Source organism: Strix aluco, chromosome 13 (assembly GCF_031877795.1).
Source record: "Strix aluco isolate bStrAlu1 chromosome 13, bStrAlu1.hap1, whole genome shotgun sequence".
Classification (NCBI taxonomy): Eukaryota; Metazoa; Chordata; class Aves; order Strigiformes; family Strigidae; genus Strix; species Strix aluco.
In genome coordinates this window covers 13,817,369-13,845,092 of record NC_133943.1, presented here as the reverse complement: position 1 = coordinate 13,845,092, position 27,724 = coordinate 13,817,369, and the positions used below count along the sequence as shown (strand labels likewise).

Sequence of the window (27,724 nt, the reverse complement as noted above, 5' to 3'; positions counted from 1 at the left end):
GGAAGGATTCATAATAAAGCCAGATATCTTCAATGTAGAAGAACAAATACTTCAGGGATCTCTTTCCTCTTTCTCTCTGTAAAAAGGTTTTTAAACAAGCAATGTTTTCAATAGTTTGGACAATATAATAAAGAGACATTAATTTTAAAACCTTTTGATGTGTCAGGTTAATAATCTGTTCCTTGTTAGCACAGAGATGCTTCAGGGGGTGTGTTAGTAAGCTATTGATTTATTTTCTTCAGGTTGTCAAAAGCATTGCCATTCTGGCCTCTTGTCTCCCACCTCAGGTGTGCTCCCATAGTGTACTACAGCAGCCAGCCACTTTAGGGCTGGAAGCAGGCTGGCTTCGTACGACACTGCGTGGGACTTTGAAGGTGATCCTTCACAGAACGCTGTTAAAGGAAACCAGCTACCGAATGTCTGGAGGAAATGTGGGTCAGTCAAAGATTATACCATCCTATCAAGCAAATCAGGTGGGTCAGTAATCACACTTTCCTCTTCAAGACGAAAGGATATTTGTCTTGTTTTCTTTCTTAATTTTTTTTTAAATACTAAAGTATAAAGGAAAAGTATCTGCCGTCCAGTAGAATGACAGTAAGTTGTCCAACTGAAACAGGGCTGAGAGGAAGGAGGGCAGGCTTGGAAAGCTTTCTTCCAGTACAGGGCATAAAATTAACACAGCAAGCAAATTATGTCACTTCTATGCAAATTCAAATCTAAAGCAGCCAGGTCATATACACAAAATCTTGATCTTGATAACTAATTCCTGTTACAACAGTATTGCTGTAAGGAGGTTCTACCATGGTCAGTTGAGGCAGAAAGGTGCACAAGAGTACGCTGTTGCTTTGGCTGGAGAGTACATCTCCTGCAACAGTACCAAATATTGCACGGTTTCAAGATGGCACTGTTCTGCAGTTTCTCATGCCTCTTCTAAAATAAAATCTGCATTTACATGACTAGGAACAGAAAGGATTCTAAAAAAAAAATATCCCTTCACCAACTACTACAGGGTGGAGGAATCCCAAAGCAACTCATTCTCCTTTCTTTTATCCACTCCTGAGCTACTAAGTACTGCAATGATGTTTATCTAATAACTCCATTCTCCTTGAGGCATATTTTCTATTAATAGTAATTAAGTATGACTTATAATTTGTCTTGAATTCTCCTTACTAGTACAGCACTTGAACTGATTATGTACTCCCACTATTAGAATAAAAAATGATGTGACTGCATTCTTAATAACAGCTGCATATAAGTGTGTGCATAAAAATATCATATCTTCTGAAAGTGAGAGGTGTTTCTACCCACAGTGAGGTGGATGAATGTTCATCAATTGCAGAATAAGCGGATGAAGAGGCTCCTGACATTCTCTTTAACAAGATAGAATGTCTCCTGACATTGACTTGCATGATTTGGAATACTCAAATTATTCTTAGTGTATTTATATATTGTGGTAACTCAGAGAACAATGATCGGTTTGGTACTTAATTGGGGATTTTTGCTGTAATAAACATGTAATAAAGCAGACCCTGATTTGAAGAGTTTACAATATATACAGAAAAGACAGAAATCATTATTGTGTAGAGTCCCAGATGTGATACTTTTGACAGAATCAGGAAACAAATTTAAATACCCTCAATCTTGGTTTAGTGCATGTACTGTAATGTTCTATATCTTACTGAAAACTGGGTCCAGATTGTTATACCTGTATGTGGACTGTGGTTGAAAACTGTATGTTAGCTCTTCACTACTTCGAATGTTTGAGCAAATCCTCCTATCGGGTAGGTGAGTGCTATCCTTTGCCGCTTTAAAATAGGAATTCAGGTTTTGCGGAATACACAGAAGTAGGTTGGAAAATTCCAGTTAACAGAAGAGCAGGTGGACTTTATCCCTCTGCAAGATGTATTACTTTGCAGTTGTACAGCACTTAAGAGTTCCTTGTATGGTTATTGCTAGTCTATCAGTAATTATAAAACATGCCACAGAGGAGGAAACATGAATTTTCATTTTTGTTCTGTCTTGACTCATCTGACCTTGGAAAGTTGCACTGAGGTCTTTAAAAGCAGTTTGTAATTTTGAATGTCTTATGTCAGCTAAGTTGTACATACAACCTTAAATGAAATTAATGAGAGTTAGAATTTTCTGGTGCATCTGGTGCTGAATGTCATATTGAGCTGGTGACCCTGCCATCTTTGTTTTCTCATCAATTTAAAAAAAAATCAAACCAAACCAAAAAACCCCCAACACATCTGCATTCACCTCACAGGAATGATGTAAAATCAAGTAGTCTACCTTGAAAAGTCTTCTGAAAAATCTATTATTAAAAATAATTACTGTTGTAAAAAAGGACAACTGCTCTAATTTTAAGCATTCTGTAAAGATACATATTAGGAAAAAGTGTCAGGCAATTTGGAACTAAATCTTTCAAGTTTTACATTTGTAAAGCCCCTTGTTTCCAAAATAGATACTAATTTGCATTCCTACATCTGATTTATAGACACAGTCAATGCTATATTTACAAAGGGCATTGCTTATTCTCATTCATTGCAGCTACAGGTGTGGTAGTGGTTGAAGAAAACTCTCAATATTTGGATATGCTGAATGAGGTGAGGGGTGAACAATACAAGCCTGTTTGAATACCAATAGGTATAGTATTCTCATGGGGAGAGAATTCAGTGATGTTGAGCCCACCCAGCAAATTAAATAAAGAACATGAATTTGCATAAAACTGTCTTGAACAGATGTTCATCAACACACTGCAGGCGTAGCTTTTTTTAATCAATAAGTATAGTACAAACATTAGTTTATTGGCTTGGGGGAGGGGGGGACGTAACTCCATACCAAGACTTACACCCACTAAAAAGGTAGAGACAGAAAAATCAGAGAACACTTCTTTTTCTTTTGAAACAAGCGACCAGTAGAATCTGGACTGCAACAAACAAAATTACATTTTATTTTGTTAAAGTAAATAGATAATTCATAACTGAAAATGAACTAGTAATACTACTTATAACTGCACCATCTGGTGCTACCTGTCATTACAATATGTTCAAATTACTATTATATTTAATACATGTATAATCTTGCATGGAACATTGTATTCTCATTGATAGTCTCATCTTAAAAAAGGTTTAACAGAAATGCAGGCTTTCAGAATTACATAACAAAAGCTATGTCAGGTGGAGAAAGAAACAGAAAGACTAGAGCCTATTACAAGAGAGATCATAATTACTTAAAAATAATTCAATAGCATGCAGAATTTAGGTTTGAAAACTTCCACAATTTTCTCTTGTGCCACTGGAAACAAGATGGTGATCTATACAGCCAGCTTCCTCCAACTCATACGGAGTTCTTATGCTCTAGGTAAATGAGTGAACAGGACTTGACATTGCTGAAGTCTTTGGAAAATCCCTCTTAAATATACAGTGAAAGTGGCCTATGTTACGTTAGAATTTATTGATGAATATACAAAATAATTTTTTTTTCTTCTAACTCTTGAAAAATTTATCAGTTAAATCTCAGAACTGCTGAATAGAACTAGCAGATAGGTGCTCACCTTAGTCTTTGCACCTCTTTACTAACAATAGTGGTACCTAATGTTTTAATAAGGCCACAAAGTGAATTTTTTTCTGCAAGATATGTTTATATATGAGTTTCCATAATTATCTTCTCAAGTTAACAAGCACCTCTGACAATTTTTTATATTTAGCAAAATGAGTGAAGCCCCCTGAGCTCTGTGAACATTGTTTTCTGTTAATTAAAGTAGGACTTTCATACCAGATTTTAGCTTTCAGTAGGCAACTGCAAATTTTGCACAGCTTGCAAGGAAGTAATGAGATGGAAATATAAGACCAACAAGCCTAAAGCAGGAACACTATTCTCTTTACAGAACTGTGTAAAGTGTAGTAACCTGAGTTGCTTAGAATCCTTGGGAATTGCTTGAGAATTATTTTCCCAGATAGTTTTTGTTTTTTGTTGGTTTGATTTGGAAATTTTGAATACAGGCTGCTTTCCTTAGAAATACTGGATTTTGTACCCTCTTTGTCTCATTCCACATGGCAAAACAATACTGCCAAGAGGGTCTCCACAGTTAGTTTAGGATTCCCATACAGCTCATTGCCTGCTCCATTCCTGCAATGGTGGGGAAAGTCACCCTTCAGAAGCATTATGTGAGATGGTAAAGTATGAAGTAATTCTGCAATGCTATTGATCCTCAGATCAGACTTTTATGAACTTGGCCTGTTTGGTTTTGGTGGTTTTGTTTGGGGTTTTTTTTCATGTTGTGTGTGTGATGATGCTCACATCCTCCCTCCATTTCCTGCCCCCCAACCCACTACTCAAGTAAGACTTCAGGAATTAATGTGAAAATACTGCATTTTCACTGTCCTTGTGTCCTCAAATTGGGAACGAAATGTCCCATGTTTAATTTCTGCTTAAAGACGTAGAATTAGAAGATGAAGGCTGAAGAAAATTGATTTTCTGCCACTTTGTTAGCACAATGGAGACATTTTAGGTGTACCTAAACAGAAGCAGGAAAAATGTGTGTCCAGTTAAGTTTTGCAATTCAAGTGGATTGATTATAAATATGCTTATATTTAGAAAGTATCCCATCACATAAAGGCTATAGCAATTTAACAGGTTTAGAAAGGAAAAGAAACACATGATATTTTTAAGAAATTAGACAGGCTTACTTGCTAGAACTGGTTTTGGTTAGTGATGAACTGCAGGGTTAAGCTGTCACAGTACTCATAACTAGAATAATAAGTTCAACTTAAAAAGTGCTGATAAACTGTAGACACAGAAGTGCTTTCTCTAGAATGACAATTACACATAAAGTATCAAGCAGTTTGGTTAAGAAATGTGCAAAATGTATGCCAAGTAGACCAAAATAAGGTATAAAAGATATGTTTAAGGAAATGTTTCCTTAGACCTTCCTCAAAGTGACCTTTGCAGCCAGTAAGTTACCCAAGGCTCTTTCTGAAGAAAGACATTTTGCTTTTAGCAATAGAAAATGACAATTCCATTTTGAAATTTCTCTAAATATTTCCAGTGAGAATATACTGGTCGTAAAGAGACCAAGTAAAGTTAATGAGTGTTATTTAGACCCAATTTATCTCAGTCTAATCTGATGGCTAACTGGGAGCTCAACAAGACTGAAAATCAGGTGATATCTTAGTGCTGAACTTTGACTCACTGGTGTTTCATGATGGACTTGAATACACTTTTATATCTTGCATTATATATATAACATACAATCACAGTAGTAGAACTAGATAGCCTTGGTATATTTAAAATTTACAAATACATTTCTGACAATCTTGCAACCAATCAGTTATTTTTTACAGTAAATATGTATTAAAATTTTTGCTCTTTGTTGAAAAGTACTCTTTTTTCTACCAGCTCTCTTCTCCTCAACCTGTTCATCACAGATTAGTCTACACTTTTTATATACACAGTATTTAGATAAACAGTATTGGAGAGTTTAAATACAATTGTTAATCCAGCTGTAGCATGATGAGGCATATTTGCCTGTGCAACTGTTCTGACTGGAACATCTCCTTAAATACTATATTTTCTGCTTAATTACTTTGTTATGAGGTTAATTAATCTGTGTATTTGCCTGGCACACACAGTACAGAAAACAACTCTAGCATCATTTTATTACTTAAGTGCACCAACTCTTATTGACCTGAAAGACTGTCTGGGTTCCAGCAAACAACTGACATTTTAGTCAATAAACCATGCATGATGGGTGCTTAATTGTGTACACTGAAACAACAGATAAAGAGTGTGTCTATAAGGTAAATAAAAGTTCTATAAATTACAGGGACATCATAAGCATTTTAATCAAGACATTTAAAAATGAAAAGGTAGAAATGAACTCTTGAAGAAACTGTTGTAGGAAAGTATCTTTAAGCCATTTGTACTGTATTGCAAGACAAAGTGACAACATCCACCTGATCTGAGACATGTACAAGGTTATGTAATAGTGAATGTACTATAAATGTCAGTATTTGGAGCTGATCACTAAGTGACTTTCACAGATTTCTCGTTTTCTGTAATAGATATGCATTCAATTGGCACTTGTTTATAATCTTGGGATTTATAAGTGGCCTCTTCCTATTTTATGAAATCTTGAAATATCTTTACCTACTATCTTCTTTTAAGTTGTCTATCTCCTATTTAGAACTTGCTATGAGATTGAGTAAAGGTAAGAGCTGAAACCCTGTGAAAACTGGGGGTGTACGGTGCTAAGGGAGAAAGTTCATTGGCAGTATCACAGGTACCATATGATAGAGTTTCTAGTAGCAGATAATGCGTGTTTTAACAGTTAATATAGTGACAGAGATTAAATAAATGATGCAGCGCTTTTTTTTTCTATACTGTATGTGCCATAAAAAGTTAAGGACTCACCTCACTCTCCCAGGGAAAATAGCACTGTATTTAAATAATACCAAAGAGGTAAATTCTCTTTTCCAAAGGTGTGCAGTCTAAGGTGGACATAAACCACTGTTTATGTGTTTTATGTCCTATTGTACTATTAAAACCATGTTAATAACCTTGGATGCAAATTGTAATTGCATTAGTAGTAAGATGATAAAAGGCCTGTTTAAGATCTCAAAGTAATTGTTGTTAATTTAGCTTATGCCCGTATTATGTACCATCATGCTTTTGCAAAAACATGTGTCCATAGTACTTACAGTAAATTAATGGTTTGACTGAATTGTGTGCCCAAAAAGGACCGTAGGATTTAGGCCCAGGGTGATCACTTGCCTGCCCTTAGCTACATGGATGGCATTATATTCTTGAATACTTTCTACCTTTAGAATAGCTGTCAGGAGGTATGCTAGTCTTCCAGCCTCCTCATGGGAATGCATTTATGAAAGTGCTTTGTAACAAGAGTATACTGCTCCTAAAATGAACACAGCATATTGGATGAAAAAAGTAATACACTCCCAAATTATTTTGTTTTAGAAAAATAAAAGGCACAATAAAACTACTTAGTGCACCTTGTTTCACTATTTGTAGAGCTGGTTCAGCAGTAATAAATATGTATTCATGAATAATATATTCAGCAGTTGACAAAAATGTCATAAAGTAGTGATTTGTATTTCTCAGCCACGTGTAGAAAGACTTTTTAATGTGAAAAAATAGGTAAAGTAATTGTATAGAGCAAGTTTAGGTTTTTGGCATTATGAAAGAAAATAGCCTTGATATTTTGGAAGAAAATTCTGTGAGTGCTCTTTGAAATAATGAGAACAAGATTGTGGGAACCACACTTCACAGAAATGAGAAAGAAATACAGAGACTTACTGCCACGGGCTTGAGTGGATGGTAGTGGGTGATGGCTACAGTCTTGTCATAAAAGCCAGCAATATCTCCTACAACTCAATGAGTTACAAGTGGAGTTTGCTATTCTTTTTATCATTTCTATTTGTATGAACCAGAAAAACAAAAAATAACCAACTACTGTGATCTTCAGCAACCAAAGAATCTGTGAACCAGCTCGTTTCCCAGGACTGGGACTTTCCTGGACACCTTCTAAGAACAAACTTTTCGGCAGACTCAGCAAGATAATTTGACGACTGAAATAGTCGAGGCTGTTTCTTTCACAGCTGTGCGAGAGATGCAGAGCCCTGCCCCTCTTGTCCCAGCTAGCAGCAGCTCATCACCTATAATGGAGCATCCTGGGAGTGTCTGGAACAGAAGACCTTTGGTTGTGTAAGTCAGGCTATAACCATTCTCTGAAATTAGGTCGTAATTCCCTACTGTTGTGCATGAATATCTGCCCTGCTTCTTTTTATCCTTGGACCAACCAGATTACATTGCTGGCACGTTCATGGTATTTTGTTCACTCAGTCTGTCCCCTTCCTGAAAGTCTCCTGACAGTCTCGATTGTATTTTGTATCTGTATCTTGGGCAGTATCTGGTATGGCTGCCATGGTCCTCTAAGTGTACACTCTTCTTTTGGAGACCACGTGCATTTTTGCATTGTAGTTGGTGCACTAAGTCTGGTATGTGGGGACTGTATTTAATGTTGAGAGTGCTGTTAATTTTCTTTGTTTCTTCTTCAAACGTACAGAGGGAACTGTTGCATTCTCACAAGTGAGAGTGAAAACATCTCCTCCCAAAGTAAAGGAGTTCCTACCCTCTGAAGTTCTCATAATAAAAGGCGTGTCATCTAAGGGATAGTATTCTGGAGTTGTGTCCTGCAGTTTAACACTAATTCCACTGTGAACTGATCTTTGTACAATTAGGAAAGAAGTAACTTCCTTGAATGTCACTTCTTTTACTTTCCCAACTCTTTTCCATCTGGGATACATTATAGACAACTAAATTCTGATGAATTTCTGTTGAGACTATTTTTCAATGGAAAATTGGTTTCTTCAACAAACAACACTAGAGAATGTTTGGGGTTTGGGTTTTTTTTCAGTGGAAAATCATCCACCTTCTTTAGGGAAGGTGCGGTGGGGATGGGGATACAGTTTAGACCCAAGCCTAAAACATTTTAGCGAGAAGGATTAAAATGTAGAAAAAAGGTAATTTGGAAGACTAATGTTCTGATTCTAATAAAACCGCAAAATAACTTATATGAATGTTCTGGTTTGATCTGTGATGATCAAAATCTCACAGGGAGGGAAGGCAGGATCATTTTTCTGTCCAGTTTTCTACACTTAAGCTTCCTAGTACAAGAATCACTTTGCTATGAGTCTGATCCATAGCCTTCTTCTACTGGAGAATCCATCCAGCAGCCTTTGTGCAGTCCCTTCATACAGATGTAAACTGAGCCTTGGCATGGGACACACTGTACTTCACAGAAATAAAAACTTTACTCAGAATTTCTCCTAGACAGAAAAACCTGCTTTCCATCCAAAAAGTTCTTCTATTAATAATAGCCTAAGTGGGGATGACACATCAGTGATGTCACTACTGGTGGCTATATATTGATCTAACCTATCAAGTTTTTAGCTATCTAGAAATGTATGCAGAACTGACAGAGGAAAACCATTCCCTGACAATTTCTGAGGAAATTTTCTACTGTCTCTAGAGTGAAACTTTTTTTTCCCCTGAAAACAGTGTAAAGCTGTTGTTCTGCTTACCAACGTTGTTGGTGCTAATTTTCATGTGCCATTTTGGCTTTCATGAACATGTCAGCTAAAGTACATTTAGCAGCAAGTGTTTGGATTGCACCCAAGTCCAAGTATTACTCAATTTTTGCTGATCTGAAGGAACCAGAAGGCCCACTGTCCTTCAACATCATAAAAAAAAAATTGCTCTTTGATCCGTATTTTCTCTTAATCATGCCAACACCTTTACCATCTCTTCAGCCTTTAAGGCAATGTTAGTAGTGTGGCCAATAAGGAATATGGCCCAAATGGTGAATGTGGGTCTTAATTTGTCTGTTATTGTCAGTGTGCCTTCTCAGAGACCATTACAAATGACATTTATTTGAATAATCTTAATGGCCAAACTGTCCCTTGCAGAAATATGTAAGCAACAAAATCCAGTTTTGCCTTCTCCTTTTAGTACTAAAATCAGAACAGTTTCCAATTACTTTTTTCAATTTAGTGTCTCCAGGAATTATTTTTTCCTTGTGAGGGTGTCATGGGAGATGTTTTGAGATTGCTGCACCTTTAAATGGAGCTTGTAGAAAGAAAAAGTGTTAGTTTGCACATCAGTGACCTGAATATTTTCTGGTGATTTCAGAACATTAAGGTGCTCACTTATAAAAGTCATGATTCCTTGATCAGTCCCCAATGAAACGATACCTTGTGAGTGATGAATAAATTACTTTCCAATCTTAAAATAAAGGTAGGATGTTGGAGTCATGTGGATCTTAACTTCTAGTACAGCTGGAATTAGAGTTTTAAACTCGCTTAGCTTTGTTTGCTGCTTATTGGTCCTTAATAGCGCACATTTACCCAGTGGTTTTAATTTATTTCAAGCACACAATAATACTCCTGTGACTGCTCTGTAAAGAGCTCCTGTGACTGCTCTGTGAAGAGCTGTTAATGAACAGATCTCAAACATAGAAAGTGATTTTCTGATACAGAATTTTTGTACGCCTGCAGAATAGCAATACAAATAGGTACACTGTATATAGAGCTTCTTATAAAGACATCAGTGGTCTTTCTGGCTTCGAAGTTCTTGCACCCCTGAGGGTTTTGTCCCTTATTCACTGTTATAATCTCCTCATGTTGCCTTCACAGGGCGCATAAAGCATGGTTTGGTTTTTGTTTTCATTCTTTTAAAAAAGTATTATAATAGCCATTCCTAAATATAACATTTAAGGATACATTTGCCTTAATTCATGTAATTACTGAAAGTTGTAGACACTCTACTTTTCTTTAGCTGGTCTTTTTAAGGCATCTCAATATATGGTAAATGGATTTATGTAATTTTTTGTGATAGTTGGTCCATATTGAATCTAAGTAATATAGTACTATTACAACTGAGCTATCACATAGGCTTAAAACCTGGTATTTAAAACATCTTCTTAAATATGGCACCAGTCTCAGTTATTTCCTTTCACTTTGGACTTATTCAATTCTGTTTCAGTAGAATTACTCCACTTCTATGGTGTTGGAAGTAACATCAGAATAGAGCCCTTAAAGTAGTAAGGGCAAAACTTACTGATTTGTCATACTGACTTAAAAATCTACCTGAAAACTCCTCTAGTTACTATTAAAAGCATGAAGTCTGACTCCAGCTGTCAGACATGTTCACTGACTTCTGTCAGCAAAGGCTCTGTCTGCCTTATCAGAAAAGGACATTTCTGGGGGGAGACAGATGTATAAATGTCCAAAGCATTTCAAATCCAAGACTAGACAGGTGATGTGCTTGTTATGTCTTAAATTGGGAAGTAATAATTTGAAAACAGGAATACTATGGTTTCTGCACTGTGTTTTGAACTATTTGAGAGACCATATTCAGTGTTATTAAGGCCTGTGACTGATTCAGCAGTTTACTCCTTAAAACAAAACCTGCCTAGAAATGTAACTAAAAAAAGTAAGATTCAGAAAAATCCAAAAGTAACATTAAATGTACTGATTCTCCATGCTAGGTCTGCATTTTACAGGTATGAAGATGAGGGAATTTCTTGCCCTCAGTCCATGTTTTGAGCCCTGGCTGCCATTAGTGGAATCCGTTTCAATCATGAAAGACACCATATACCAATCACATAGTGCTCTGCTCATAAGCTTTTGTTCACATTGAGAGATTTAATGCCATTTTTTTCTTTTCTTTGCTTTACTGTTGTAATAATGTTTTCTTTTTTCTGTTTTGAATTAAATTACTTAACAAAAGAAATGGTGCTCTTGGCAGCATGTAGTACAGGAATCAATTCAGTAGATCATAAGTAATTCAGAGGCTGCACTCTGAGTTTCTCGTGTATATATTCATAATATTAAAATGACTCTTTATCAATACTTATTCAGCTACTCCTTCAGGGCTGTGTAGCTGATCTGGTGTAACTCAGTAACACCTTACAAACTTTAGTTATTCAGATAGTTTACTGCTCGGTTCTAAAAGGCCCCTGTCCAAGTAGATTCATTTAGTTCACAAAAATCTGTAAGAAAACAAGTGAGAAGGCTGAAAGGGTGTGTCAAAATAAAGTGTGCTTGGGTAAAACCTAAAACTGATGAAGCTTAAAAAAAACCCCTTATTTTTAATTTTGAATAATTTGAGTTGCAAGCAGGTATTTCATACTGAGCAATTAATGTTGGTTTTTATGTGGAGACTGGATCAGAAAGGAAATATAAGCTTTTACTCATCTAAAATGGGGGGGGGGGGGGGGGGGGAAGAAGTATACCAAGTTTTAGCCCATAAGGAATGTATAACTTACTAAAACTTGAGAGTGCACATTGAATACATTTATTGACCCAAACCCACCTTTTTGTTCATACAAAGCTTTTTAAAATAAGTTCAATCCAGTGAAAGTCAAATCTTTAGATAAACTAGTCTATTTCTGATCATTTCTAGTCTGTCTCACCATCACAATCCAATCTTTACCACAGACTCATCTATGGAGCTAACAATTCTTTAATATAATTTCCTGATGAGATTGCAAATGTTATGCATTGACTTAAATAATAGTTGAGTCGGATCACTTGGTAGACACAAAGAGGATGAAAGCAAACAATAAAGCATAGTTTGAGCTTTAGTATTTGTCTTTTACTATGATTTGTTTCACATGCAGATAGAACCTGTGATGACTTTGGTGAAAACCCACTTTTAAATCTCACTTTTAAAGCCCCCATCTCCCACTGGGAACACCATGTCTCCATGGAGTTTAAATCAGCACACTGAGTTTAAAGACCTTAGAAAAGTCAGCTTCTAACATTTGCTGTTTCCAAAGTCAGCTTCCAACAGTTGATATTTCCTAACTTAAACCAAAGCAAAGCTGGCATTGTTATAGTAATTAAGTTTTTTTAATGTACAGGAATAGCAGACATAAGTATTCTAGTAAAGAGTTTTAAATTGTTTGTTTTAATTTAAAACTAAATAATACTTATTTCTATCTGCTCTATGAAAGCATTATTATAAAGAAAGCAGGTGTGATGTGGGGAGAAAAATCTTTGCAGTATTGCTTGAATATGTAACCATCTATGGCCTAAAGAAGGCTTACTTGCTCCTTGAGGCATGTAAAGAATTTAGTATCTTAGAATTATTAGAGATTACTCTTATTTATGCAGTAAAAAATAGTCTAGTCATAATTGAGGTCACATCATGCTTTCATGAACTAATGATCTCTTCATTAACGACCCAAATGTGTTGCAAAGTGATTTAGCAAAAATCCATGTTACATGGTTTATGAAGTTCTGCAATGACTTGTGTTGTCTTACTTTTATATAACTACATTAAATACACAAGTAAGGGTTTTTTTCCTCATGTGTGTTTGAGAGATCACACATATTTTGGTTTTGGACAGCATTAAGAATAGTTTGGTTTGTTGGTTTGTTGGTTGTTTTTTTTTTAAAGGACTCTTAAGATGCATGGAATTCTGTTTCCTACTTTACAATTGTGTGGATGCTTTTGGTTTCTTTGGATTACTTCATTTCTCTTGGGCAAACTTTGTTTTAAGACTTGCATCTCAGAAAGCGCGGCTGAGTCTCATTCATGTTCTGTCACTAACTTCTGCTTCCAATATACTTTGCTGACACTCAATTGCTATCACTTGCATCAAACTGCTGTCTGGAAATGAACTGTGGATCTTTATTCTTTGTACACAAGCACCACTCCAGCCGTGGCTGACTGATGATTTTCTTGAAGTAGAGATGCAGAACAGAACAGTTTACTCCCCAAGTCTCTACCCATTCTGCCTGTGGATAAGGACTTTTTTCTTCACAGGTTTCTCCACAAAGCCAGGTGACAGACAACATTTATGTGGAGAGTTGAAAGGCTTTGATTGCTTACTGATTAGAGGAAAATCCTGCAAGAATGACTTCTGTAAAGAAGGCAGATGAGGAATGATGCTCTTGTCATGAACTGGAAGACGAACAAGAATGTAATGAATTAAGCAATGATGAAGTCACCTCTGAATTTTGCTTGCATGTGTACAAGAGAAAGGCCTTGCGTCAGTAACATGACAGGATGCATCAAAATATCAAAACACTGGACAGCGCGCTATATCAAAAGAGTGGAGGACTTTGATCTTCACATTTCTGGGGTTTATTCAACTCTTGCTTTAGCTTCTGGTGAGAACTATTCTTTGAACACAGTAGCAGATGATCTCAGGGCTGATCTAGTGTGCCATCGCATAGTTTCTGTATCTTAAAACTGTTCAATTTTTATTTGGTTTAGAAATTATGAAAAAACAATGTAGGGGGAGTAGAAAAACCCAGATCAATAATAATAAAGACTAATATGTAATTGAGGTCTCTATTGTACTTTGAGATAATTCTGTAATTGTGTTCTTAGTTCTATTTCTTGCACCTCTGATCAAGCAGAACACGCTAAAGATGAATTTAAGCTACACTCTGTCCCTTTGAGGGGTTTGTGGGCTAAAACCAGAGCATCCTTTCTACTGGAATACACAGAAAGTTAGGTCAGTGTTGAATAATGTATTACCAGAGTACGATAGCTCAAGGTAACTGCCTGTCTTCTCCCCCACAGTATCCTGTTTTGCATGTACAAATTCTCATTTTACAGCAACTTTAGCTCCTACTCTTCCTATTGCATTACAGTCAGAAATACTGGAAGAAACCCATATCCCCTAATTTCCTTTAAATTTGTATTAAGTAGAGAAATATTTATATTTTCTACAGAGATACATATGTATATATGCATACATAAATATATACATATAAAGGAACCTTTTCTATTTATCTGTTCTTTTTACTGTATTGTTTGTTTGGTTAGTGTTTGACCGTAACCAGGATTGTTAAGAACTGATGTTAATTGTAAGTAATTACATTTATCCTAAGATATAACTTACCATTATTAACATTATTATTGATTACACCTGTGTCTCTACAAAGCAGATAATAGGAAAAAATACATATTCCCTTCCTACCATTCAAACAGATGTGGAGAACCAACCCTTATCTTCTCTACAAGAAAAGCTCCTTTAAAAAAAGATAAGCAGTCTTTGTGGTCATGTTGAAATACGCTGCTGAATACCAAGAGCTGCTAAGTAAATTTTTAAGGTGCTGATATAGCTTCCTAATCACTATTTTATACATGGAAATACTACACTCCAAGGAAATAGTGACTATTTAGTAACTCTCTGCATCTGCTATAAAATGCATGTTTAGATTTCTTTTAAACAAAGATCAGATACAAAATTTAGCTTCTTCAGTGTTGTTTACCCATAGCTTTTAAACATTTTCATTTTGTGCATAAACCAATTTTAAAGTACTCTGAAAACTACAGATATTAACATACTCAAAATAGAAAATTAGTCAGTGAAGCAAGAATGAGCCTAGTTATACTGAAAAACAACCTCTGGATCCCTACAGCACAATTTTTTTTGCAAAATAAGATGTATTTACAAATTATAAAATACTTGCCCAGTGTTCATATTTTAATTTGAAAAAAATAGTATATAAAAGCTGAAAATGGGAAAAATTGTCACAATTTTAGTTTCAAAGCAAAATGAAGAAAGAATTCAGTGCACTTACAAATACATCCAAGTGTGCCAGCCTGCATCCAGTCAGGAAAAGCAAACTGCAAACATGACATTTCTGTGCAAACAATAGTTATTACTGACTTGAATCTACTTAAATTGTCCCCATCTAAGCACTTCAGAGTTAAAGAACAGAGAGTTCAATCCAGCTACCACACTAGTAAAAGCTATATACTCCTCTTGAAATAGGAGGAAAACAACTGCACGTAGGTCATCACATAGTTAAAACTGTTATAGTGCCAATAAAGCAGCTGACAACTTGCTGGAGTCAATTAGTTAGTCCCTAAATGTTTTCTCAGAGTGACTAAGATGGTTTTTTAGACAAAGCAAAAGACCCTGAATTTCCTGAATCAATGCAGCATTTAATGTTTCTGTTAAAACTAATTTCATTTTAATGTAGTAAAAGTAATTTCAAGATAGGTGTCCTTAATTTTTATTTGGCTGCATCTAAAACTTCTTTGTGTGCTTTTGATTCCCACCCATGTCCATTACACCTGCAACAAAGCTGGCTTAGGTTTGATTTGATTAGGCATATCTTTTCTAATTACATTCTTAAGAAGGATGATGGAGATGAAGAATGTATATACAATAGTTTAAATAATAGATGACCATGAAATATGAGAAAGAAATCCTGTGACTGTTTCTGTTGAGAGTGACAAATAAATTAAAATATTACTTTTAAACTCTGAATATGCTGACAGTACTTTGTCTCTGGAAAAAAGTTCTAGGGAGTTTGCTATGGGCAGCTCAGTAGAATCAGCTTGTTCCCTAACTATCAAGACTTGCTTTCAGGAAGTTCCTAGAGCTGGAAGTTTGCATTTAGCTTGATGGGGAGCTGCAGCTTTCTGTCTATTCATCTTTAGACCTTAAAAACACCCTGACATCTCAGTCCCGCATTTCTAGATCCTGCCAAGAAATCGCTTATTATTAGTCTGGTTGTACTTCCATGGTCATTCTCAACAGACAAAGTTACACTATCATAACTAACTAGCTAAAGTACATTAACAATAGTTTCTATTTCCTTTTTTCTTATATCTTGTTCTTTATAAATGTTATCTCAAAAGAGATGAAAATGAAATTAAAGAAAATCAGAATTCATCACATCTTTTCTACGAAAGGGTTATGAAAATATGATGGGATTGTGGCTCCCTTTCACAGGATTTCTTAACATTATTTTGGGTCAATTTCAAGTGCTGCAAATCAGTGCAGCTCCTAACCTTGCAGTGAAAGCATGACAAGTTATACCAGTTCAGAATCAGGCTTATTTTAGCAATCCTTATTGTATTTTAAAAAAATAATCCTGTTATTGATGTTTTATATCAATGTAAACATTCAGTTATTTATAACAGAATTAGAACAAATGCACATTCTTTTCTTTGACAATTGAACAAAATAATTTAACAAGAACTTTTATAGTAGAGTCAATGTAAGAAATCTTAACAAAAGTATTGTTAGAACCTTGTGCAATTTCTATCTTTTTGATTTCTCCAGAGTTTGTTTCCAGGTGATGTCCAATATAAATATTTCCTGTTTTAAAATTGAGAGCACCTGTGGATAGACAAATCCTGTGAAGTCCCTTCAGCCCTACATGACCTTCAGTGATTTCTTTGAAACCTTGAGCTGCTCTTCAGTTGGACTGATGGGCATTTCGAAGATGCATTGCAGTAGGTTCAAAAAACTGGAAGAAAAGTTTAGACAGAAGTTTAAGCTATGTGTTGTTATGAAGTTAACCAACAAAATCATCTGATTTCTAACTTTCTCAGCAGACTTAAATAGAACTGTATCACAAGGGAGAACCCTCTTAGAATTTGATGTTCATTACCTGGATCATCAAAGCTCAACTGTAAGTGTGTATGGTAATGACTGTTTTCTCCTGAACTTTATTTTTCCAGTGTTTAAACTTGTACATGATGTAACAATAATATGCACTGCAAACTTTATGAATATTAGCATACTGAAGTTAAATACTTTTCCAGTTCTTCTTTCTTTCTCTGTTTTTGTTTCTTCCCACTTGACATCATTAGCATCTCATCTTCTCCTTCAACCTGTTATGTAACTCTTTTTCTGCCATCATACTATGTTCTCTGTGTCCAAATAATATCCACGACTCAGCACATTTAATACATTCAGTGACTTTGTACCTTTCTCTGCTCCCAGACATAAAAGCTGGCCTCTGCTTGTTTTTCTGCTGTTTATCATCAAAACTTTAACATCATATCCTTCTTTAGTTTGATTCACTCCATCATTCTGTGTTTCATTACATTAAAAACTGTAATACAACATTACATATAAAAATTTAAGACAGGTTACTTTACTAAGAAGATGCGATAACAGCATATTATTGTGAATGATATGGCAAAGGAGGACTTGTATTCTTCTCATTATAAGGGCACTCTTCACATTCTAAATCAAGCAAATTTTAAAATAAACTAAGCATGCAATTCACCTACCAAGGTCACTGTCATAAATTGGTATTCAGCTCAAGGACTTAGCAAGATTTAAAAACAAAAACAAAGCCAAAGAATGCTGTATGACAAAATATAAAGCTGGAACAACTTTTTTTCATTCATCAGATAGGTTTGTTCTTCTTTCAAGAATTTGTCTATTTGGCTAATCTAGACAAATGTGTCTTGTTTGTTACTGTATAGAGCTTTTTGTGGATGGCCAATATTACTGTACTCTACAGAGTAACACACACCATAGAAACATTCCTGTTTCATTTTGCATGTGTAAATCACAGGGATGTCACATCTTCAAACCTTCCATCTAAATTAATTACAAACTGACCTTACGTAGTGAGGGAGTAACTCCTCTTACAAGTAACTTTAATGATCTTTTTTTCATATTATAAATGGCACAGTGATATTGCTTTAGTTAAGCATCTGTCAGCATTACAGTTATAAAACCTTTTGAGAGAAAGTAGGGCTTATCATACAAGTATCAGCATTTTCTGTGGTCTAAAAACTGGCGTCTGTTATTTCAACTGGGAGTTCCTTCATATACATATGTTCAAGTACTTCATTTTTTCTACTTTTATGTTGTCCTTTGGTTATATTAGGTTCTAACAACATGCTGTCTAGCAAAATGCAGGCGGAGAACTATATTAGCTTCCTTTCTATACTTTTACTAATACAACTGTTGTCCTGCAACACTACTGCTACTGCACAATGCAAACCAGTTTACATTGAAATATCTTTTATGTTTTGGGTTGCATGGTGGATGACTGCTACTGAATAAGAATGTTTTCCCACTTGTTCCAATGAATAATAGAACTATTTATTTAAATAGTAAGGCCAGAAGATAACTTTATCCCCATCCATGTATAAAAAGCATTCAATTGAAGCACTTAATTTCATACTGGATTTTTTTTTTTTCATTTTTTCATTCAGAGAATGCTGCTATTTTGCTTTAAAATGTAACAAAGATTAATTTTACAATGAAAGTTTGCTACTAAATTTCCTGGTTTGCTGAGCTGGACTTGATTCATTATATATAGAAGTACAAATACAGAGTTCAGTCTAAGATGTTTTTCCTATCTGCCCAATCCTGGCTTCTCTGAAAAATAATATTCAAATATTTAAAGGCATACACTTTATTAGAAACACCTTCTTCATTATACAAATTTCCAAATCCTAAAAATTCTGTGTAAGTAACATACTCTGAATTTACATGTATAGTAAGAGAAAGGGTGATTAACCTGAAGTCTTCCAAAAAGAAAATGATTAAATGGAGGGGGAAGAAAAAGGTACTCCAAGGAGCACTTTGAAAAGTACTCAAGCCTCAAGATTCTTATAAATATTATCAGATACAATCCACAAGAATGACTTCCTCATTCCTGTAACATATGGCCCATTACTTAAGCCATAAGAAAACTGCTTAGTAGTGCACAGAAATACTACCGAATAGCTTAGGAGAGAGCTCCTCATTGCATGCAACTCTGTGTCAGTCTAGTTGATACTCTGAATCCAGAACATGAAATAAAAAACAATTCTTGCACTTCCTTCAAGGTCAAAGGATGGGTCTGGCCAGAAAATAGTAAGTAATATGAGTTGAAAATTACCTTTGATTCCAGTGCTAATAGCCTGCTTTTACAAACAGATTCATGAAATGCTTCCTGATTTATTCTGTATGCACTGTCCAAAGACAGGAGGTGGCTGTTCAGTTTAGGAGTCTCCACAACGACAGACTTTGGTGAACGATGTTCTGTACTCCAAACTACACTAATCAAAATCCTAGAAAGCTGCACTACATGAACTTGTACACAGGAAATTTGGTTATTTCAGTGAACTGATTAGATTTTTTTTTTCCATTTTGTTTTTCAAACAAAAGCCAAATGAACTCAAAGAAGTAACTCAAAAAAGAAAAGCTAATATACCTGAAATACTGCATAAAATACACTTTCTAAATGAAATTAAATTTCTTAACTGAATAATACTGTATCAATATTTAATCTTTTGGGCTTGAGCCTGTGATTGAGTTGAACTGGCCTTGAAGCACGCCATGCTTTTTCACCTAACTTTTGTATATCCTCTGCTTGAATGGAAAGGCTTACATATATTTAAAACATTCTTAAAGCAAAACCAATGCTGGTTTTCCTTGAAAGTAACAACTGGTAAAGTGACAACATATTGAATTAGAAACCTAGCAATGTATATCACAGTCATTATTAGTTACAACCGAGTACACAAACGGGAAAATGTAATTTATGAAGAAAAGCCTGATCAACACATTACATAATTGTTTACATTCTTCACAATTCAAAACACCCCGGCTGTCCATACAGTTCTGTTTTCTGAATCTTGCTGCTGGATTTCTGTCATTTTATAAGGCTACCACAGAACATAATTTCTGAGTTTGTAAGCATGCTTATGAGCTTGCAGAAGTGGCATTTTAAAAAGTTTGCACTATGTTCTAGACTTCAGAAGTATTTTAAAAGCCTAGTTCTATTATAACTATTAATATACAAGGTTCAGTGTAAATATTTCATCACTACCAAGGGAAATGGCAACTATGTTTCAAACATCACTAGATCCAAAATGTGAATGGTTCAATGAAATCACTGGAGTTACGGCAAGCTACACAAGCGGAGGAACTGGCCTCTAAACAGAAGCTGTAATATTTATCCGTGAGTTTTTTTGATACTTCCCTCCTCTGATTGAGATAAGTAATTTGCACACATAGTCAATATTTTAATAGCAGGATCAGTAACTCTGGCACAAATGCTAAATTTAGCACTGGGCAGATTTTGAGTGGCCAGGAGTTAGCAGCTGTGACCTCTTGAGAGAGACATCTGCAGGAACATTTGTAAGAGGTAGTGCCTCCTATCTTCCTGCCCTCCTGCTTTTGTATAAGCTGCTTGGCAGCACACTCCATCTTTGAGAGACAGCATTTTCCAGATCATATGAGTAGCAAAAATCAGCAAAATTAGAGGCTAGTAGCCTCTGCTTCAAGCGGAGGCAAGATGCCACCAATCAGCTGATCAGCACTGTCTTGTTACTTTGAACTGCAACATCTCTTGGCTGTCCATGAGATTTCCCTTGGCCTGCTTTACCTCTCATCTAGGAAATAAAGGTACAATCTGCTCACCACTCACACCAGATTGCCAGCCTCTGTTTTTATTGATGTAGGGACTTTGTGCATTCAGTACTATCTAAATACCATCATTATCTCTCTAGCTGTCCTAAATAAAGCTAAATGTACCAATCATATTGACTGCAATGTACAGTGAGATTCAAAAACTCTATGGCAACGAGGCAAATGAATGTATTTTTTACCAAGGAAATGGGACACCATTAGCTGTATTTAGGCAAAAGGGAAAAATTAGAGAATTAAAGCATTGAAGACTTAAAGTTTAATGACTAATCACTGCCTGATTATTCTAGACAGGCTCAATTTGCAGGGCACATATCTCTTCTGGACCTCATGGATATCTAAAGACATGATCACTCTCTGCTCGATTCAAACAAACTTAAGCAAAGAATTTAGCAGCTTGATCTGCATAAAACAGTTCAGCTATATGAAGAAACAGGAAAAATCAGCGTTAAAATTTATAGAAACAGGGACTCCTGATTCACAAACTGTATACTGCAGTTCTCCGTTCTTCACAATATGGATAAATGTTTAGAATGAATAACAAACTTTTCTGGGGAGACTGTTATCTTATTATCTCACTGGGCAAACCTTAGGAGATATTAAAGTTCTTATCTCCTTCACTGTGTTGCTTCAACAGATAATTCTACCATTCTGTACTGAAGACAGGAAGATTAAGAAATGGAAGATTTAAGATTAGCTTGTTTGCTGAGAATGGCGTCATACGCTGTCTTACACAATGTGTTCTGCTCAGTGCAACATGGCATAGAGATAAGTGTTTACATTTCTCCTCTTCAAATAGCCTTTTTGCATTGTACTGAGTGCTGCTACTACTGGAAGCCACAGCTGATTTTTTAGAGAAATCTATTATCAGTAACTTTCCTCAGAAAGGACTGATTAACTGCAGTTACAAGAGTAAATGAACAACTAAAATAATATTAATCAAGTAAGCACATTACATATTGTGAGCAAGTATTCAGAAATTCTACTACTCACTTCCATTGTGTCTTTTGAAAGATAAATGACCCAGTATACGAGGTTGAATCCTGCAAATGCCACTGGAAAGAGGATCCTAGAATACTGGTCTATTTTACTTGTGCCTCCAATGGGAGGTGGTGGTGGTGGGGCTGGTGGAGGAACAGACAGTGGTTGACACTGGGATGCACTATTTGATATTATGCTGGCTTCAGGAGACAGATCTGCCTGAGATGTTATGGTGTTTACTCGCTTCTTCAGGTTACAGTTGGAGTCAGAATGCTGGGGAAGAAAAAAGAAAAAAAAGGAAAAAAAGGGTGATTTTTGGATACAGAGTCTTAGGTTTTTGATCATTAAGCTTCTCTCCACCTTTTTACTCAACTTTCTGATTTTATTGCTGCTTCTCTGCTATAGAGCCACCTAAGGAAATCACAAAAATAATGCAAATATACAGAGGTACATTTGTGTCCTAAAGCTTTGCTATAAAAACATAAAAGAATATTGCTTTCCATATTTTTAACATGGTAACAAAAAGAAGCTGTAAGAGAGAAAGAAAAAGAAAAGATGGAGCTAGAAGGAAAAGAAGGTAATGGTGTATCTAAATTGCAATATATTGGGATGGCTGAAGTTTATGTAGCTATGAATCAAGTTTAAACAAAGTAGGACATATGGGCTGGCTCAAGTGCAGTCTTCACTGTGTGATCCCATTGATGAATTCTAGTAAACACACACTGAATACAGTCAAGCTGTCATGCTGTTATTAGTCCCCAAACTAGCTCCTGATGAACTAGAAAACTGCTGCACAAACGGAAATGGACTAACTTTACAGGTGCTGAAGACATGAGTGCTAAATTGTCCTGTAGTTTTTTCTAGGATGAGATTTCATTTTCATATATATCTCATTATTTCCACAGCAGTTTCATGCATACCACTGAAGACAAAAACTCATCCTAACTGTAATGGGACTATTTTAATTTTCATTTATAGTAAAATGAAACCAAAATTTTTTGTGCAATATTCATAGCCAGCTCCAATTATTCTTCAGAAACCTCTATGAAAACTCCTAAAAATTTAGCCAGACCTCAGAAACATTTAGAGTTCACCCCTTAGGTGCTAGGCTGACATGTATATTCATTATGTACACCTATTTTATTTGTGGCCAAGTTGACATTATTTTTACTATCACAAGAGTAGAATGGATTTCTTCCTTGCAGAAATGGCATAGGAACAGGATCTACCACACACTCTAAGCCTGCTCTAACGGATATCAGTTACCCACTTTCACAGTAGTATCGAATGGGAGGAAATTTTCAAAAACCTTGCTGCTACTGCCACAGCCCAGGACTATCATTAGTAATGTGGATGAATGGTAGCAGCCATTAGATTCATCTGATGGCTGAGAAAATACAGAAGAATGCCTACAGTGTCAAGTTGGTTTTTATTGTCTTGATATGAAGTACTCAAGTTCTCTGTTAATAGGGAACAACAGCAATACCTTAGACTCTAAAAAGCAATGCTAACTTAACAACATTTTAGCTTCACTACTTAACAACACTTTAGCTTCCACTTTGCCATCTATGCATTAAATGATTAGTATCATGTTTTGAATGGATATTAAATGGCATTCATGTTCTGCAGCTGTGCCTACCTGGAACACAGATGTTTGCTTTTGTATTTTCCAGTAACACAGCAAGCAACAGACAGATCCAAATGGAGGACTATCTACTGGTGTGTCACAGAAACAGTGTCATCCGTGTCCACTTGCACTAGTCATAATAATAATTCCACTCTATAAACAGACTGACTGACAGAGCCTGGGCTGCTGCTTTCATTCAAGTTGCTATTCCATTCTGCTTGTATGCCCTGCTTTGAACTGAACTGTAGAAGTCATAAGGTAGCTTGGTTTTCACTTTACTTCAAGATAGTTTGACCTTTTGTGGAGAATGAGTGGTTCCTAAAAATATAAGTGCTAAGGTGAATCTTAGGGCTTTTTATCTATAATATGTTATCAGGTGGGTCAAATTCTGCTCTGGATCATTCAAGCATGAATCAGGAGTTATTGTACTGAGGTGATGGAGTTAATAGTAGGCAGAACAGATGTAGCATATGGTCTGCTGATGATGTTCAGTACTGAACATATTTGGAATGTAGAGGTAGTAAAATCATTGTGATCATCTGAATAGGCACTTGAAAAAGTGTAATGCTTGTCATTATTTTATTTATAATATTTATTAAATCTCATTCCTATAGAAGGAGGATTGCTATAGGAGAAGGATTATCTCGATGTGATTTCATCTCAAGTTGGAGACAGGAAGATCTGGAGTCAGTGTTAGTGCACTCCCTCAGAGCTTGGGGAGCGCACTAACTAACTTTGGGGCCAGTTTAGGTCCATTTCTATCAATGAAGTGATATTAGTAACTTCTCATTACCTAAAATAGCCCATTCCAATATTCAGGAAGGACCAGTGAATTTTACTGTCTTAGTAAAGCCAGTTTTTGTCATGCTCTTCACCTGCTGAGGAGATGGTTTAGAGTTAATATAAGTCATTAAGAAAGTCCCTGAATAGTTCTTTACACTGTCTTCAACACCCTCGTGTGCCAATCCAGCAAGTCAGGCTTGAGACTATTTTCTTGTATACTAACCAGGATATGGAATTCTAAGTCCAAATTTATCTCAGATGTGTAACAAAGATGTTTCTCAGTGTGGTAGCTGACTGTAGACCAGACTTGCTGCCCCAGAACCACAACTCCTATTTTTCATTGAAATTCATTGTTAAACCAAGAGGAGGAGGCAGTGAGAGAAAAACCATATAGTTTCTTATTACAGTTGAGTTCTGAACAGCAAGCACAATAATTTGTGTTCTATATTTAGATTTAACTTTTGACAAAGATTACCTACAATGACATCATGAAACTTTAGCAAAACACAGAGAGAAAACAGGAATGAATAGCCTATTTTGCATAGTTCATACAGCCAATCACTCAAATAGTAAGGACTGTTTTACAAGCAGCAAGAGCAACAAGAAGCCTGAGGCATGGCACGCTGTCATAATGAAATAAGGTATTTTGTTAAGTTATTGAATCCTGATTCAGAGGAGTACTCTTGCACTCATGTGGAATGTTAGTCCCATCAGGCAATTAAACTTGTCACTGTGTATGACTAAACAGTGTCACAGAACAGATTGCAAGATCACTGTTTAATGTGAGATGTAATAAAACTGGACTAGACAAAGACTGGTATGTACACGGGCTAGTAAGGTATAGTCCGGCTTCTGTTAAGCTGTTGCAGCTCAGCTATCTGATCCCCTAGAAAGCTCCCAAAGCAGTCTTGTCTTGTCTATAAAGGTGCTGCTCTCTCACAACTCTCATCAATATCACCAGAATTTGCTTATGCTCAGAATATCTCAGGAGACTCTCAGCAAATTGCTTGGCTTCCAGATTTTAAAAAATACAGCATATATAACCTTGGAGTAAACGGAGTTCTTTCTCCGCTGTCTCTGATTTTTATATGGATGCTAACTGTGATTTATGAATGTGCTTTGTTCTTATGTTTCATTTCCTCAAGAGATTTCTGTAATTCGTACTTGTAAAATTCTCCACTGTTCTCTGTTCCTTTGTACTGCAAATACATATTCTCACTATCAGTTTAGTTAATGACCTAGCAGTAACATGAGTATCTCATGTATGCACTCAGATACTGGCTAACTTTAAACAAATGAATATCTGTCTGTCCTTACTTATCTCTCTTTTACTCACTTATGTCTCTTTTTCCTGCGGGCGATGCAGTAAAAAGAGGTTCGTGAGAATTAACTCTGAAAGTTTAGACAAAAAAATGCGTAATTCCTCTTTTTCTTTATAATTTATTGGATTAAGGATATTGAACTTTGCTGACATCACAAAACGCACACAAAAAAATAAACAGAAACAAAAAACCACCTAGGACCAAAGCTCAATGTCTGTACAAGGCAGAATACTAAATTAAATATATAACATTGTTTTTTCCTGCCCATCTCATTAGTAGGTACAGTTTGAGTAATTTCAACCATTCGTGTTATATACACATAAAATCACATACTAGTGACTTAGCTCCCAAAGAGGGAGCTAAGCATTGTTTAGCCCCTACATTCAACAGAGTGATCTGTAAAAACCCTGCTTAGCTACTGAACAATCTATATGCAGCATCGTGCAGCAGGAAAGTTCAACACATTATGTAAGAGCTCCTTTTGGGCATGCAGTAAGGTACCTCAATCTTTACAGTCCCGTGCAGTTTATGTATCCATCTCATGCCAAAGATTCATTAAAACCTATAATTTAGACATGTCTTTGCCTATCTCATCTGTGGGATCTGATTCAAAAAATGTGTATTGCAAACATCTATAAACAGTGTTCTGCATAATTAAAAGCTGAATATAGTTTAAAGTCATTAATAGTCCTAGCTTTAGGCATCTCTTGAGGAATTCTAAGTTTCCTTTCCTAGAAATATTATGAGGAATAGCATGCAAATGTGTTTTCTTTGTTCTTTACCCTAGTAAAAAGGTTAAATCACGTTAAATTACTCACTTGGAGCATACGAAAGCCATGTTCAAATTCTTTCTTAACCTTCAGGGATTGAAATTCACCTCTCTCATCATCAGGTGAAGGTGGTTAGGGGGAGAGGCTGTTACCTTATTACTTCAAAGCTGTTTTACTTTGCATGGAAAATCTAAAAAGCCATTAGAGGCAGAAAGCATAACTTTGAAAAATATACCATGCCCCTTGTATTAAAATTGCTGTCATATAAAACAGGAAGCACTAAGGAGAGCAGAGACTGGAACCCTAGTCATTCACTTTTCAATGTGAATGTACTGTGGTACAGTCTCTTCCTAACATTTATATGTAGCGTATCAGAAAAATCATATAATTAGCACAGAGCCTCTGTCAAAATATATGCTTGGTAAACAGATTTAAAAGTTCAAAGTCACATGTGGCTCTGAAATTTATCATTGTCAATCCAGAGCAATCCCTGTCTCTACACTTACTTTTGCTGGATTTCTGCAGCATACAGAAACTACTTTGGGTGTCTAAATGAGACAGAATTACACAAACAGCAATAGAGGGGCTTGTTTGGGTTTTTTTTCTATAATTTAGCTTACTTTATTTTGTCCTCACTGTCCCCCTGCAAAAAAGGTACTGAGATTAAACTTCAATGTTGAACTAAAAATTGTCTAGATCCAATTCATCTTGATTTTTTCCTATTTTGGTGTATGATATCAGCTATTTCTAAACCTTCCTTACTGCCCTGCATTGACTTTGTCAATCAGACAAATATTTAACTCGGGCAGAACCAAATAATCAGCATCTACTTTTCTTGTTGGGCTGACAAAAAGTCAATATAATTGAAAGTTGTTGTTTGTTTTTAATAGTCTACTTGATAATCTGCAATCGTGGAGGAGCAGGAAGGTCTCCCTAATTCGATTGAAAGTGCCATGTTCTCAGGCAAGACTTTAATGCATGTAGCTCTTTCTAGGATGATCTCATAAAGGGTTTTTGATAATCCAAATAGAAGTGCTCTCCTTTCAGTTACACTAGGATGCTCATTAAACATACTCAATATATTCTGACATAATTATAGAAAACTAAAACCTGTATACCGACATGACATACGGCTGCTCTGCAGTTGGGCATGGTTGTTAAAGAGAATCCTTTTCTGCCCAAGCCATGTTATTTTGAAACACAGGGACAAGGCTGTTTGTAGGGAGAAGGAAGCTCTCCCAGCAGTGTTTCACTGCTCTGTGCTGTTTCTGTTAAAACAACGGGTCTTCTAGACCATAACTGTAATCAAGCTACCACCCTGTAACAATCTTTTGTCTTTTACATATAGTGTCTCACATGGAAAGGATGTATTTTTATCCATGGTGTGTACTCCCTGACCATCTCACAGAGTGTTACTTCAAATGCTGCACTCTAGACAGTATCACCAATTCCCCTTCCCCTGCAACTTCCATTATTGGGATATTCCTGGATAAAGGAAGCCATAATGATGAAACAATATGAT

At 35.8% G+C, this 27,724-nt stretch overlaps 1 protein-coding gene across 3 annotated transcripts in view; it reads right to left on the bottom strand.

Moving 5' to 3' along the window:
• Positions 1-11,851: 11,851 nt before the first annotated feature.
• The window catches only part of GABRA6 (gamma-aminobutyric acid type A receptor subunit alpha6), a 29,026-nt gene continuing 13,153 nt past the window's right edge, over positions 11,852-27,724 (bottom strand). For all 3 annotated transcript variants that reach the window (XM_074838987.1, XM_074838988.1, XM_074838989.1), the window contains 2 exons: positions 21,713-21,973; positions 11,852-16,805 (listed from right to left, as the gene is read on the bottom strand). In XM_074838987.1, the coding sequence (XP_074695088.1) occupies positions 16,755-16,805; positions 21,713-21,973 (312 nt within the window). In that variant the 3' untranslated portion in view covers positions 11,852-16,754. The remainder of the gene's footprint in view (positions 16,806-21,712; positions 21,974-27,724) is intronic.